The 16473-nt window shown below is 43.3% G+C and overlaps 2 protein-coding genes across 11 annotated transcripts in view; one reads left to right on the plus strand and one right to left on the minus strand.

Moving 5' to 3' along the window:
- LOC309971473 (protein FRA10AC1) overlaps positions 1–16473 on the plus strand; it is a 167142-nt gene that overhangs the window by 34846 nt on the left and 115823 nt on the right. The window lies entirely within an intron of this gene.
- Positions 14429–16473, minus strand: part of LGI1 (leucine rich glioma inactivated 1) — a gene marked incomplete at both ends in the record, with an annotated part of 32599 nt that continues 30554 nt past the window's right edge. For 2 of the 3 annotated variants that reach the window (XM_082854464.1, XM_082854465.1), the window contains one exon: positions 14429–15289. In XM_082854464.1, the coding sequence (XP_082710590.1) occupies positions 14454–15289 (836 nt within the window). The remainder of the gene's footprint in view (positions 15290–16473) is intronic. The other variant, XM_082854466.1, reaches the window with a different exon arrangement.

Genomic DNA, 16473 nt, shown 5'->3' on the forward strand with positions numbered 1-16473 from the left:
CTTCCGGTTTGCTTGGTTGGGGGTAACTTGAGATCCTGTGTGTTGGGTAATTTTCCGTGTTCCTCATGAGGTTCAGAATAACCTATTTGGATTATGCAAATGCTCATTCAAAGGAAGAGGCAGAATTATGTTAGTTTCTCCTGTAATTCTATTGAAACTATGATTTATAGGGCCCATTCTCAAGGAAGACTTGTTTCAAATGAACACAGGCAAGCAACTTTTTTTTTTTTTTTTTCAGTACGCGGGCTTCTCACTGTTGTGGTCTCTCCCATTGTGGAGCACAGGCTCCGGACGCGCAGGCTCAGCAGCCATGGCTCACGGGCCCAGCCGCTCCGCGGCATGTGGGATCTTCCCAGACCGGGGCACGAACCTGTGTCCCCTGCACCAGCCGGCGGACTCTCAATCACTGCGCCACCAGGGAAGCCCAACATTTATTTTTAATGTCACAAAAGGGCTGTAACCCACAGAAACACTTCATAGAATCCCCATGTTTTCTCCCACCCACTTCCCTTACACAGCTGCTTCTGGGTCCCTCCCTTCCAAAACCCAAATTCGAACACCCTCCTTCAGCCTAATCTGTGAGTTTCTTTGTGTTATTCTCCTCCCAGTGCTGATTCAGGAGAGACCCCAAAATAGGACTCTGGGAGGACTTGGGGAGAGGAAGAAATTGAGTAGAAGAAGGCAGAATTTTCTTTACCTTTAGAGCCAGGAGAAGGGCTGGGAATACATTGACAGCAACAGTTGTGCCTAGTTAGACTAACATCTTTGATAACAAAGTGTTAACAGAATAATTTCCTTGGGCTTCCCTGGTGGCGCAGTGGTTGGGGGTCTGCCTGCCTATGCAGGGGGCGCGGGTTCGTGCCCCGGTCTGGGGGGGATCCCGCGTGCTGCAGAGCGGCTGGGCCCGTGAGCCATGGCCGCTGAGCCTGTGCGTCCGGAGCCTGTGCTCCGCGGCTGGAGAGGCCACAGCAGTGAGAGGCCCGCTTACCGCAAAATAAATAAATAAATAAATAAAAATAATTTCCTTTACTGTCCTGATCCACTGGGACAGTCATCTCAACTGGCAATAACTCTGAGTGGTACTTGGTACTTGACCCTACACACACGGGGCTTGACGGGTCTTGCTGTATTTAAGGGCAGTAAAATTCAACTACACATAGTCATCTCTGGCTTAGCCCAAGAAGAAAGGGAGGCAACCAAGCAGGCCCCCTCTATGTGTACATGACCCTCACCATGCTCACCATCACCTGAGTGAGAAAACTCACCTTCTGGAGAAGAAGATAGAGGGCAGGAGGTCTATTGGGAAGATGTTATCTCTCTTTGTTGTGGAGGTGGTGGACATTGGTGACACAGGCAAAGCAATGGTTAGTCTGTTCAGACCTGCTAGGTAGGATGGGTGGTTGTTTCAGGCTGAATTTAATTAATTGCTTATATCTTGGCTGAGTCATTAGGAGTTTATGTTCTAGTCTTCAGCTTTGCATGATCCAAATTGCTGTTCTCATGGTTCCTCTTGGGATGACCAGGCTTTGGAGGATTAATCCAGTCTGTCAGGGGGCAGGCCAGTGTATTGATTTCAGGGGAGAACATTGCCTTGAAGATGGACAGATTTGGGGTGCTGCTTTCCCACTGAGAAATTCTGTTTACAATACTAAAGCAAGATGCTATTTAAATATTTTTCCTCAGTTGCAGATTCCTCCTCTGGCCTCTGCTGCCTTCCTTATCAGGCTGAAGCAGGACCTTGGCAAAGTTTATCCAGCAAAAATTTAATTATTGTCCTAGTTCTTGAACCTTGGTAGCCCCTGGACTCTGTTCTTGGAATTTCCAGAACAGCCTCAGGAAAGGAAATCTCTTTTCCCAAACCTCCTTTCCCACTTTAGCTGCAAATTTTCTGGGGACCATCCTTTGTGGACTGGATCCCCTGGAGCTCAGATGTCCACAGTAGATGCCACACGGTCTCTGGGGCCACCTGCAAGGGCAGTCTGGTTCTGCTGCCCTCTCTGACCACAGTGGGCTTGTTCTGTCTGTTAACCATTGGGTCACATCCCCCTCCCCACCAAGGTTGCAATTCTTACCCTCCAACTCTCCTTCTTTATCTGTCCTTAACAGGTACCAGACCCTCTTATTAAGGAGCATGGCATGAAGCCATGTTGCAGCTTCCGGGTAGAGTTTATCTCACAAGCCCTGTGAATGATTCTGGCACCCATCATAAAGAATAATGGGTCATTTCTGGGAAGGGCCCTGAAATATGACCAGAAGATGTCTGAGCTCATCAACTCTGCCCTGCCTCTCATTCAATTTGCTGTCAGACGGTAATATCTCTTGACCTTGCTCCCACATTTTGTGATAGTTCCTATTTGGGGGCCTCTGAACATGAGGCTACTCACTACAGCAGAGTAATATTATAATTGTTATTGTTATGCTTTATCTGCTACAGCATCCTTGAAGTGGTAGCTGAGCATTGCAGAAATTTCAAATATCCGCATCAGGTTGACCCTTTCAACAGAAAGCAAAGGGGAAAAGATTTAGAAAGATGCTGTTGGGGGTAAAATTGGGTATCCTAGAAATAAAGGAGCCTAGGTTTAGATACCCCAACATGCTGGGTTATTAGGGACCATTAATACAAGTCAAATTTTATTTTAGAGTGTAGACTTCTTCAGAGTCTTGAGCTGATCCTTCCCAGCACACTAATGCAGGCTAGCAGTGCAGGATCTGGGAAGTACTTCTGGCAGGGTCCACCTACTACGTAGCCTTTTTTGTTTGCCATGGAAGAGCATTTTAGCAGATGTGTGTATTTAAAAGTGGTCTGCACTCTTCCCCACACCAGTGTAAATATTGTAAGCATGAACATCTGCCCCATATCATTGATGACTACAGGGCAAATTGGCCTTCGATTAGGAGGATGAGACAGCAAAATCCTCATCAAACCAATAGTGGCATCTCTAAGAGTTGGCTGGGGTCGGGCAGTAAGGGAGCTTAGTCCCCTTTAATCTCCATTTTTGGGAAAACTTTTCTTTAAAAAGGTTATTCAGGTATTATATGAAAACAGTTTTTAAAAAATCGAATAAAGGAATTCCAATAAAAATAGTAGTAGCAGCCAGTGCATGCTTTGTTGGGGGTTTTTTCCCCTCTGATACAGTTACATAGTAATGTCCCAAGCAGTGGCTATTCCATCAATGCACGCATCAGTATATGAAGATTATGATGACTTGGAATAGTGTTCTTAGTAGCATGAATAAGAAAGAAATCTTTATTATTTTAGGCAAGTAATATTTGAGCTCTACCAAAGGATTGCATGTACCCCAGCCTATCCTGACTGATACAATCAATGCAAGTACAGTGGTCAATCACTAAGGCTCTGATTTCAGACAGACCTAGATTTTTTTTAAGTTATGAATTATATTTTATTAATTTTTTTATACAGCAGATTCTTATTAGTTATCCATTTTATACATATTAATGTATACATGTCAATCCCAATCTCCCAATTCATCCCACCACCACCCCACTCTCCCCCCTTGGTGTCCATACATTTGTTCTCTACATCTGTGTCTCAATTTCTGCCCTGCAAACCAGTTCATCTGTAGACCTAGCTATTTTTTAATTGAAGTGTAGCTGATTTACAACAGTGCATTAGTTTCAGTTGTACAGCATAGTGATTCAGTATTTTTGCAGATTATATTCTATTATAGGTTACTACAAGATAATGGGCATAATTCCCTGTGCTATACAGTATATCATTGTTCATTATCTATTTTATATACAGTAGTTTGTATCCATTAATCCAATACCCCTCATTTGTCTCTCCCCACTTCCCTCTCCCCTTTGGTAACCACAAGTTTGTTTTCGATGTCTGTGAAAGACAGACCTGGATTTGAATCCGGGCTCTGCTGTCTCCTAGCTATATGCCTTAGGTAGACTTCTGAACCTCTCTCAACTTCAGTTCCTTCTCTAGAAAACACTGATAATAGGATTGTTGCAAGGCTTGGATGACTAAATACATGTAAAACATTCAGCACATGAGTAAGTGCTCAATAAGTGGTAGCTTTCAATGATTAACAGTGTTTTTAGCCTATTTAACATAAGTTCACAGGCAATATAAATACAGGAGGAATGTGTGTGAGCTGGCAGAGTTATTGCACTAGATGGAATACTGCCTTTTAGGAGATACAGAAAGGAGTAAGTTCTTCAAGCTTTGTGGTGAAAATAAGTGCACATATGACTATTTTGTGATAGTGGAGGGGAAGGGGCCTTTATTTTTGGTCTTTTAAAATAGTATCTCTGCTTGTTCACACTCCATTCAGAGAACAAGTCCTTTTTACTAAACCTTGATGAATTCTGTGCTAAAAATATTCCATTCCCATTTGGTGCAGTGAAATGTCATATCCATTAAACACCAACATACCAAATGCTGCATGCAGATCCTCAACCCAGCAAATCCAAGCTAACAGGAAGCTGTGATCATCCTCAGCTTATTCATACTGTACATCTCAGCAGATTATCCTGAAGGATTCTCTAAGGCTTAATTGTTATCTTAGAGCTATTTTAAATTATAAACATAAAGAACTCATGTACTACAACAAACTCATTTTTAAAGAAAGAAAATTGTGGCCCAGGGAATGAAAATGACTTCTCAAGGTCACAAAAATATAAAAGTGCTGGAACTGGGCCCAGATCTCCAAACTTCCAAGCTAAGTTTTTTTTCCCCATTATAACAGAGAGCTACAGAATTTTCAGAGCTGGAAAGACCTTCAGGATGACCTGATCCAGTTCCAATAAGTTATAGAGGAAATTGAGGCCAAAAGAAACTTAAATGTCTCACCCAGGGTAATACCTAAAGCTAGCACGTGCTAGAGTTTGGGGCCAACTTTTGTAACCATAGGCTTGGTGCTCTTGACATGCCACTGGTCAGTCCAATGTGGTTATTTAGAGTAGGGGACCCCAAGTCCCAGTTAGTGGACTGGGAATGAGCTATCAACATCAGAATCACCTAAGGGATGTTTAAAAATAAAAATTCCTGGATCCCAGCCTTTGCAGGTTCAGTTTTAGTGGGTCTGAGGTGAGGGCCCCAGAATCTGTATAGTTAGTTTGCTTTCTAGGTGATTCTGGGGGACATCCAGATTGGGGAACCATTATTATTATTATTATTATTTTACATCTTTATTGGAGTATAATTGCTTTACAATGGTGTGTTAGTTTCTGCTTTATAACAAAGTGAATCAGTTATACATATGTTCCCATATCTCTTCCCTCTTGCATCTCCCCCCATCCCACCCTCCCTATCCCACCCCTCCAGGCAGTCACAAAGCACCGAGCTGACCTCCCTGTGCTATGCGGCTGCTTCCCACTAGCTATCTACCTTACGTTTGGGAGTGTATATATGTCCATGCCTCTCTCTCGCTTTGTCACAGCTTACCCTTCCCCCTTCCCATATCCTCAAGTCTGGGGAACCATTATTAACAGAAGCCAGCACTTTATATTCTGTTCTCTGCTGAGACTGGCCGATGATAATTTCCAGATGATGATGAGATACCTATGGGAAAGCTTAGTCAGGGAAAGTCCTGGGCCATCAAGGAGCCTCTAAGATTTTAATCTGCAAAGCCAACCTCAAGGTAACTAGAGCAAGGAGAGAGCTGCCCTCGCCAGATGAAGATTGATCTGAAGTGGAAACACATCCAGGAGAAGAGAAAATGATCTAGGAACGCTTGGTCTCATCTCCTAGGCATGGGTGGCCACTAAATCAGAATTGGCAGCTTGACTTCACTTGGGAAAACATCCTTTTAAAATAAAGGTTATCCGTTTAAATATTTTAAAACAGAATATTTGAGAGAACACCATTTAAAAATGTATATAGAAATTGTACCAGTGAATCATCATGAATAATAAACAAAGATGGGAGGTTATGTTTTGTCAAGTTTCACAAGATAAGAGCTGGAAGGGCTCTTTGAAACCTTTTAGTGAAGGGATTCTAAACACATCTGAGGCCGTGGCTTCTCCTCTGGTTACCCTGTCTCTCTAAGTAGAGGATCTCAGTAGAGACCACACCTCTTGCTGATGACTGTTGTTGTTTTGCCTATGTGGCATCCTCTCCTCCTTTTTAACAGCACTATTTTACTTTAGGGAATCACCCTTACCTCACTCTCATTCCATGTGGTTCTCATCCATGGGTTCCAGGGGTGGGCACATGTCCCAAGCTTAGCCAATCAGATCACTCTATCCTTAGCCAAAACAATCACTTCAGGTGGGCACTCTGGCCATTGAGCATCATCCTCCAACCTGTGCTAAAACTACAGAGAAAGAGGTCTTGTTACTGGGCATGGCTAGACTGGCAAGAGGCAATGTCGGAGCTGCTGGTGGCTGTCTCTTCACCGTGAATGGAGAGACTGCCTTAGGAAGAAGTCAACATGGAGGAACATAGAGCCAAGAGTCAAAGAAAGACAGACTAATGAAAATATCACCTGAGTTTCTGGTCTAGGTTTTTCTGAAGCTAGATGCATTTTTATGTTGAAACTAGTTCAGTTGGATTTCAGCAACTGAAAACCAAAAGAATCCTGACCACTGTGTCTCCTCAGGGATCAGAAGCTGGGTAGAGAAATGGTCATGTGTATTTAGAAATACACCCACAGATAATTTTGATACACCCCTTGAGAGTGGACAGAGTTTGGAGACAGGAAATGGGACTATGCTTTTCCTCACCACTATTAGTTGAGAATGACTTATGCTAATTGAGGAAGCTTGACCAAAGTCACATAGCCTCAATAGAGTAAACCCCTTCTGAACCTGATTCTGTCTTCTTTTAGAAAAAAAAAGAGAAACATTATACACTTAAAAAAAAATAAGGGCACATATCACTACAAACCCATTCTATGTAATCATTATACACATTTTGCAGACAAGATTAACTTACCAGGGTCACAGAACTAATAAGTGGCCACATTGAGATGCAAACCCAGGTCTGCTTGAGTCTAAAACATATTCTGTTAACCACTGTGTCTACTGCCCCAAAGAGAGAATTGACGTGGGCACCATCAGGATAGACCTACAGGCAAAAATGGGAAAACATGGGTCACATCTCACTTTTCCTATAGATCTTACTTTTGCCTCTTTTATTTTTTTGCATGCTGCCTTTTAGAAATAGCCCCAGTGGTGTGCAAATGCTTTAAGGGTAGGGACAATTTCTTGCTCATTTTTGTTTTGTTTTTGTCATTTATCATAGTGTTTTGCACATAGTCGGTGATCAATAAACATCTTCAATGAAATTGTGCTTGCTGTGTCCATAGGTGTTGGTATCTGATAGCCTGAGGCTACTAGGAACACTCTAGGTTCCTAAGTGGTATATCTGTCTATCTGGCAGTTTACAGAGTTTGGAAGTTTTAATATGTTTTGTCTTTAAGCACCTCAAAGCATGGTGTCACTGATGAATACTATCCAAATGAATCTTGACTTTGCTTCTTAACTGGCTATTTGACTTGGGCAAGTTACTTAGCTTTTCTAAGACTCAGCTCTCTCATCTGTAAAATAATACTATTATATAGAACTATAAAGGAACTATACTATTATATAGAACTATAAAGGAACTATAAACTATAATTTTGCGGCAAATACAGAAAACCACACAAACTAACCTAAAACAAGACAAAATGTGTGTGTGTGGGGGGTTGTTATAAGAAGATTACAGAGGTAATAATGCAGGTAAAGCACTTAGTATATTACTTGGCTTATAGTAAGTGCTCGATAAATGGCACCCATTATTATATTGAAATTAAAATATTAAAGAATATTTCCTAAATTAAAGGTAGAATTGTTAAACATGTGTGGGTAGACAAAGTCAGGGAAATAAAGGACAAAGGACAGTTGTCCTGAGATCTGGTACTATTAAGAGGACTGATTTCTGGGAGACAGTTTTGCTGGGAATTATTGTTCAAAGCTTCATCTAGGCAAGATATTTCCCCTTGGCATCTCTGAGTAGTGCTGACCATGGATGTGGGATAAAAATTGTAAAGGGCATAGAATTTCCAGGAGTATCAAACTTCTCATCCTCAGGGTCTCCATGGATTAATTAAATCAGTTCCTGGCCTTCAGTTTTGTGGACTAGGTTTTAGGTAGATCTGCAGTATGTGTTTTTAATGACTCTGGAAATAAATTATGTCTCTTTTACCTTCCATCTCACCCTGGTTACCCCTGGGGAGCAGGTGGGCCTATGCGGGCCTGCTCTTTTGGGGTAATCCATGGCGAGGACTTTTTGTGGGACTGGAAATTTACCACAGGGAATAGGGAATGTGGCTGCTTCTCAGATATGTGAACATGAAGGCTGAAGCTGCTGGGCTTAAATCTATTTCATTCCCACCAACTTTGTGTTCTCTCTAAAAGTGGGACTGTTCTAGGAGATTGAGGGTGGGGTGGCATAGAATGATCATAGCTGCCTAAGAGACAGTCCTGACCCTCAGGGATGTGTAACCTGGTGGGAGAGATGGACATACCAACAACTAACCAAACGGCAAGGCAGAATGAATTGTGAATCTCGCTCATGGTAAAAGCAACGGGCTGAGAAAGCCAGAGAAAGGAGAAATCCTATCTAATTGGTTCGATGAGAAGGACTAAGATTTCACAAGGTAAAAGAGTAAGGAAAGGGCATTGTAGGTGGTTGCAGCAGCCTGGGCACGGAAGCATGTAAGTGCTTAGATAGGCAGGGATTGGCCAGTTGTGTGGGTAACAGGTGGGTGGGTGAAGTGGAGGATGCTAGAGTGGGAGAAGAAGCTGGGTCAAATTTTGAACTCCACGTTCAGAACTTTATAGGGCCATTGTAGGTCTTCCTGGGCCTGTGGTTTCTGTGGATGCCCTGATGCCCTTGATAACAATCGTATGAAAATGCGTCTACATCCCACATTAAGATTGACATATAACTGCAAGAGCTGAAATGAGTGAGTTGAGCTCTCATTGACTAGTTCAGTTTACCTATAGATGTGGTTCTAGGACCACTGCCAGTCCAGGAAGACTGTGGAATCCATTTGGGATGAGATAAGTCCAGAACTTGAGAGAAAGCGCTGAGAAACTCTTACAGCAATTTGACATTGCCACAATAACCAAGCGCGTGATTGTTTTTCTAGTAATTCATTTTTATTCTAATTTCCAAAAATATTGGTCCACAATATAAATGGAAATACGTTGGTCTAAAATACATTGGAGATTTTAAAATTTCCATGGTCCAAATTTTTTTTTAAACACTGGAAATATTTTTAGAAAGTTGAGAAGCTCTGAGCTAGTTGAAATAATACTGCTTTTTAAAGAAATTTGTGGTCAGAGATGACAGAGGAGAGAGTTGGTGGATTTGAATGTAGAGCAATAGAAATTATACAGTTTGAATAGCAGAGAGAAAAGAGATTGAAATATCTAGTACTCACCACTGTATCTACCTTATAGTACATTGTGCCTAAGTGTTCTGACTTAGTCGAAGATGATTTTGTGGCAAATACAGAAAACCACACAAACTAACCTAAAACAAGACAAAATGTGTGTGTGTGTGTGTGTGTGTGTGTGTGTGTGTGTGTGTGATGGGTTGTTATAAGAAGGTTACAGAGGTATCTCAAGGAATTCAAGGACAGGGAGTGCCATTGGATGTCATGAGGGATGGAGTGAAAAATGAACAATCACTAGGAATCAGGGCTGCTTCTCCACGTCTCCTCTCTCCCACTCTTACTCCTCACTCCTTTCCCTCTGGGATGGAGGCTGATCCTCATTCAGGAATAAAGGACTTATTTTCCCAGCTTCTGGGAGTACTAACAGAGATGGGTCTCTACTGTCTGCCTTCTTTGGGGATTGCCTTGGCTGAAAAAACAGCCTCACCCAAGGCCATGCTTTCTTCCAGGGACAGCCCACCTCCAACGGAGCTATAAAGGTCTGATCCCCTTGCTCCAACTTGGGACAGCTGAGAAAGGACATCTCAGCTCTAGAGCTCCCTACAGGGTTGCTTTTATTAGAACTGCATCACAGTTCAGCTGCTTTCTTTGCCAAATTCTAATTCCTTCTCCCTTCCCAGTGTTGGTCTCAAAGGTACTACCTAATACATGTACATTAACTTCTCAGAGTCTGGTTCTCAGGTGACCCAAGCTGGGACACCATGCCTCCCAATCTTCTTCCCACTCTCCCTCCTCCCTTCCTTTTTACTCTCCCGTTTCCCCTCCTTCCCTCTCCCTTTTCTTACCCCTTTTCTCTCTTCTTCCCTCCTTCTTTTTCCACTCCCTCCCTCTCTCTTGACTATGTAGTTTCTCACCCCTCCTTTCTGAGTGTCTGCTTCATTCTCTTCTCACCTTTCAGACCAGTTCCCTCTGCTCTTCTGGTTCATGGACCATCATGGCTGCTCCAAAGCAGAGTAGTGCCTCAGCCACCATCATTGTAGAGTATGCTTTCGGTCACCCACCCAGGTGCCCTTTGCTAGGCTGGTGCACCCATCCTGCAGTGTGGGTGTTGGTTAATGACTGCTTACATTGGTACCCTTCTCTGCAGGATTACCCTTAGCCAATTGCAACCTTCTCAGCTGGAGATGCCTGAGAGGTTATGCCCCACATTCTTCGGTCACTGACTGTCAGATGAGGGATATAAATGTCCACATTCCTTGCTTCAAGGCAGGACACACTCTGTAGTACAATTCATGCTTTAGAGTTCCACATGGGGTCAGGCTGCAGCTGGACTTCTCCTGAAAGGACATCTTTGCTTGACATCTTCCCCTGCCCTATGTGCCTCTCTCTCCCTTACCTGAGAGCACTCCTTCAGTAAATCCCACTGCTTCGAGGGAACCAAATTTAAGATCATCACCTTACAAGTCTGGTGCCTGCGGCTAATTGGCCCAGACTCTGCTGTCCTAATTCCAGATATCCAGGAGGGAGAATGGATTGGCTTAGGCTGAGCCTAGCCCAGCTTCTGGATTGAGCACCTAGATTGAGAGTTTACTCCAGGTCCAATCATTTATGGCTGGAGAGCGGGCAGAGTTGTGTAGTATAGAGTAGATGAGGGTTACAGGGAGAGAGGGCAACTCTCAGAAAACACTGGTCAGTTCCTGCAAAAGTGGACCCTACCATATGTCCTCCTTCTCAGTCTTTCTCGAATTTATTTTCTCGGTCGGCCTCTTCACTCCTCACCTCTCTCCCCATCTGCAATCCCAGGTTCCAACGGGAGGGTTTTGAAAGGTAGCACCATGTGATGGAGAAGGGACTGGGCCAAGTGTCAGGAGGCCTGGACCGTAGCTTACCTCACCTAGCTTGCTTCACATCTCTGGGTCTCAGCTTTGAGGTAAATTAGACAGTTGGTTTGCTAACTTAAACAGCCAATGCTTCTATGAAAACAAACAGGGCAGAGTCTAGATCCACTATCTCTGCAGCCCTGAAGTCAGCAGAGTACCTGGCACAGAGTCGGAACATACTGAAAACAGGAGATAGCCTTTAAAAATGAAATGACAGGTACTTCCCTGGTGGCACAGTGGTTAAGAATCCGCCTGCCAATGCAGGGGACATGGATTTGAACCCTGGGCCGGGAAGATCCCACATGCCGCAGAGCAACTAAGCCTGTGCGCCACAACTACTGAGCCTGTGCTCTAGAGCCCGCGAGCCACAACTACCGAGCCCGCGTGCCGCAACTACTGAAGCCCACGCACCTAGAGCCGGTGCTCCAAAACGTGAAGCCACCACAATGAGAAGCCCCTGCACCGCAAGGAAGAGTAGCCCCCGTGCGCCACAACTAGAGAAAGCCCAAGCACAGCAATGAAGACCCAATGCAGCCAAAAATAAATTAAAAAAAAAAAAAAAGAAATGATGGTGAATTATATTACAACAGTAAGGTAGAGCATGACCCCAAAGCATACAATATTCTGAGTGTGGAGCCCATTAGTAATAGCTAGCACTTGGTGAGTGCTAACTTGTGCCATTCTGTGTTAAGCACTTCCCATGCTATTCTTTGCATGATTACTGCTGCAGTATAACAAATCACCCCAAAACTTGGCCTTTTAAAACAACAATTTTATTATGCTCTTAGATTCTGTGGGTCAGGAATTTGGACAGGGCATCATAGGGATGGCTTGTCTCTGCTCCATGATTTCCGGATCCTCACTTGGGAAGATTTGATGGGCTGTGGTGACTTGAGAGCTGGGGGCTGAAATCACCTGGAGCCATCTTCACTCACAGGACTGGTGGTCGATGTGGCTGTTGGCTGGGACCTTATCTGGGGCTGTTGACCAAAGCTTGGGCTTCCTCAGAATGGTAGCCTCAGGCTAATAGGACTTTCTATGCAGCAGCTCAGGCCTCCCAAAGGGATTGTCCCAATTTCACAAGGCAGAAGCTTCATTGTTTTTATGACTTAGCTTCAAAAGTCAAACTGCATCATTTCCACCATGTTCTGTTGGTTACAAGGCCATCCAGATTGAAGGATAGGGGAATTAGGCATCACCTCTTGATGGGGTTGGGGGAAGTTCTCATAGAGCAAGTAGGCTGGGAGATATTGTTGTGGCCATATTTGTAAAATTCAATCCACCATGTGTGCGTTGTTTCATTTAATCCTTCTGTTGTCCTTTGAGTAGGCATCATTGTACCTTTACAGATGAAGACACTGAGGCTCAGAGAGGTCATGTCACTTGCCTGTGGACAAAATCAGGGCATTGCAGGGCTGGACTTAAACCCAGTCTGTACCGAGCAGGTGTTCTCCAACACATATGTGCTGCTTATAGGACAAGGGAGCAAAGAAAGTCAGACATTCAAAGGCCAGGTCTCCCTATGTGTAGGATTGGGAGCGGGTAAGTCTTCTTCTTGTCCCCCCATAACCCTGATGTCAGAGTTAGTATCTTCCCCATGTGGTAAAGGAGTCTGGTTTCTATGCATAACTCCCCAAGGTGTTGCTTCCCAGAGACTATGTAACTATTATGTGTACCTCTGATGCCTCAAGTTCTTCAGGCATGTGCTGCCAGTGGAGTTGCTGTCTGTCCCACCTGCCCCCACACCCCTAGTCATTTGGCAAAAGATTCTGGGGAACAATGAGTTGGAGGAAGCTCTGATCCCCTCTGTGAAGGCAGTACACAGAACCACATCATGCCAAGAATATCTTCTCTGCCCTGATCTCCTTTTGAAATCATGTCTTCCCTTTAATTTCAAACAAGGACCACTTCTTGCAGGAACTCATTGTGGATACTCCCCCAATACTTAAAATCAGAATGTTCAGGTGAAATTTGGCACTCACTGCTAACTGTAGTTTTTTGTGTCCTAACCCCCCATTAGTCTTCTAAGGCCCCACGGATCAAGGACTATGCCCTCCTCTTTCCTCAGTTTTCCTCCCCAAACCAGAGGAATGATACCCTGTTCTTAATAGGTACTCAAATCAGTATGACTGATTAGATCAAAGGGCCTCATGAAGTTTATTATTAAGTTTATAACAGGCGGACATGTGCATCTTCAAAAGTAGTTTTTAAGAGCCTGCTCTATACAGGCATTGTGCCAAGTGCTAACATACCATGTGATCCAGGAGCAGGAATTTAGAAAATCAAATATGAGCCTCGTAGGCACTCTGCAGTATGTCAGTAATGTATCAGAACTGGTGTCTAGAAGTGAAGCATCCTTGATCATATTAAGAGGACTTCATATGGGATACATCTGAGACAAGTGCTGTAAGGTTACAATCTCTGTCGGCTGTCAGATGATTCCAGAGTCAAACATTTAGAAAGCCCCGGGATAGGCCTTTAAAAATCCAAAATCTTGACTTTGGCTTCTTCTCTAAGTTGTCTGAATGATGTTTTTAGCTGGAGCTATCAGATAGAAAAGGATGGGTCTAACTGTCAAATTAGCCTTCTTGTAATAGGCAAATTTCACTACCTTTCTTTCCATTTGTCACCATTTCACCTCAAAATGTTCCCCAAAGCCATGCCCTTTAGAAACACCTTTGAATGTTCAAACTCAACTGATGGTCCTATTAATAAATGATGAGTAATCAGTATCAGTGTTTATCTTCACTCATTATGCACACCATAAATTCTTGATCCAAATATAACCCTATTGTATAAAATTCCTTCCTCAACATACCATCACCAAGAACAAAATAACTCCTGTAAATAATCACCTTTGGGATATGAAAGAAAATGTAAACATTTTATTTGGCAGTTGTTTCTGAACACATGAATAAATAAATGGAAAAGTACATATTCATATTTCTTTTTGGAGTAACAGATACCATTAAACGCTTATTTACACATCTTCACTGCAAAGAACAGTTACACAATTCAATTTTGTCTTATAAAAGGTAACTTCCCACACCACTGGACTGGACAGGAAAGGGTGGAGATTACGGGTAGTGCTTGGTTCTAGCAGCCTCAGTGTTTGAAAGGCATTCATTTGCAAGTGTGATAAGAAGAGTCATCATGCATTGAGTTCATCCGGATCATGTACTGCAGAAAGTTTCTGATGGCAGCCACAGGATTTCGTGTGTCATGCGCTTAAGTCAACTATGACATGTTTGTAAATCTGTGTGTTTCCCTTAAAACTGGAAGCAAAGAGAAAATTACGCTTATTAATGGACACATGCGTGAATGATCTTGGTGCCTGAACATTCAATTCCTGAAATTTTACAAATTTGGCTTTCTCTGCATCCCAGTTATACACTTGAGTAAAGGAATAATCACTTCCAAGAATTGCGTATTGATAGTTATTTATCTGAAGAGGCTGGAACACCATGGATCCTCGCGATGGCATCCTCTGAATATCCTGAAATGAGGAGCCTCCCCATTTCATTACTTTGGAATCACCAATGAATCTTGTCAAGCAAATGTACACGTCACCTTTCACTGAGAAGTGCTTAACGGCATATACATCTTCCATGTTAGGGATGTCAGTTTGGTTAGTAAATAATTGTATTGCTTTGTTCCACTGATAAATTACAGGACGCTGGGAACTACTGGACAGGATTAAATGAGGCGTTCTGAGTGTCTGAGGTGTTCTGGCTATTTCTAGATATTCCACATCAGTATCCCTGTACCACGCATGTAAAGATTGATGGGAGTAGAATCCATTTCCGTTCCATTTATAAATGGTAGTAAAACCAGCTTTTGAACTGTCAGCAACAACAAAGTACCAGTTGTTTTCAATCTTGAATGTTTCAATGTCATTGGGTTTTCGGATTTTGAGAATTTCAATATCCTGGATTTTTATGAATTTATTTGCAAAACTGTCTCTCTTATAGATGTGAGAGCCGCCGAACAGCTGGGCCACAATAACATAGAGCTGAGTTTCAATGACTATAGGCTTGCACACTACAGTGGACGTGCCTGGAAAAGACAAATGAGAGATTAGGAGGATGGCCATCCTTTTTTGGAGCCTGTTAAGACGCATGCCGAAGCCATGCAACTGCCGCCAAAATCATTTCCTTGGTTGATTAGGCAAAAGGCCAATTTCCTAATCAGGTCCAATGGCAGCGGGATCCCGAAGTTCTGTGCCTTTGTACCTCATGGAGCCTTGTTATCAATAACTGAGTTGTCATGTCACATCCAACGTGTACTAGACGTTCAGGATACATGGCTACAGCCTGAGTTTTCTCCTCTCACTTTTTTTTTTTTTTTTGCCAAGCCATGTGTGGATCTCAGTTCCCCAACCAGGGATTGAACCCGTGGCCACAGCAGTGACAGCACCAAGTCCTAACCACTGGACAGCCAGGGAACTCCCTCTCCTCTCGCTTCTTACAGAAAGAAAGCATTTCTTTCCCTGACATATCATGAGTTGGAAACTGCCATTTATTGAGCACCAACTATATGCTTTGCCAAATCATCTCATTAAATTTCTCAACAATCTTAAGAGATAAATATTATCACCCTCCCTTTTGCAGATGAGCAGACAGAAGCTCAGAGAGGTTCGGTACTGCTAGGAGAAGGCAGAGTTGGGATTCAAACCCAAGGCTACTAGCGTCTCTACGCTTTCAACCCAACCTGGGGTGGGCAGTTAGCTGTACAAGGGCTTCCAGCTTGGCCAGCATTCCACAAGGTTCTAGAAGAACCTCACAAAGTTTTGAGCGGTAGTCTGGGCAGCCCACGGTTCTACCTGCAATTGGTTTGCTCTATGTATAAACTGCTTCTTGCTCTAGAATAAACTGACTTTCTCCTGAGAAATGAGAGAGATGCCACTTGTGAAGTTTTAGGTCACTGGTGGCAGAAAAGAAGGAAGAGAAATCCTTGAGAAAAGTGAAAGAGGGGTACAGTCATGGGCGAAGCTGATGAGATTTCTCCTTTGGGAAATCTCAGAAAACTACATGGGAGTCTGTCAGAAGCCTAGCTCAATATCCTTTGTTAAAGTTTAACATTTATCAATAGATTCTGATCTCATCTCATAGAGGGAGCTTGGCTCTAGGAAATCCAAAGAGAGCCGGGCAAATCTGGTCCCAGGCTTTTTCTGACTGCAGCTCTAAGGGCTTTGAGGTAATAAGTTCCGGATCAACTCTTTCTATTAATTGGCTCCATCC

The sequence above is a fragment of the Leucopleurus acutus genome, assembly GCF_964270905.1.
Source record: "Leucopleurus acutus genome assembly, chromosome: 14".
Classification (NCBI taxonomy): domain Eukaryota; kingdom Metazoa; phylum Chordata; class Mammalia; order Artiodactyla; family Delphinidae; genus Leucopleurus; species Leucopleurus acutus.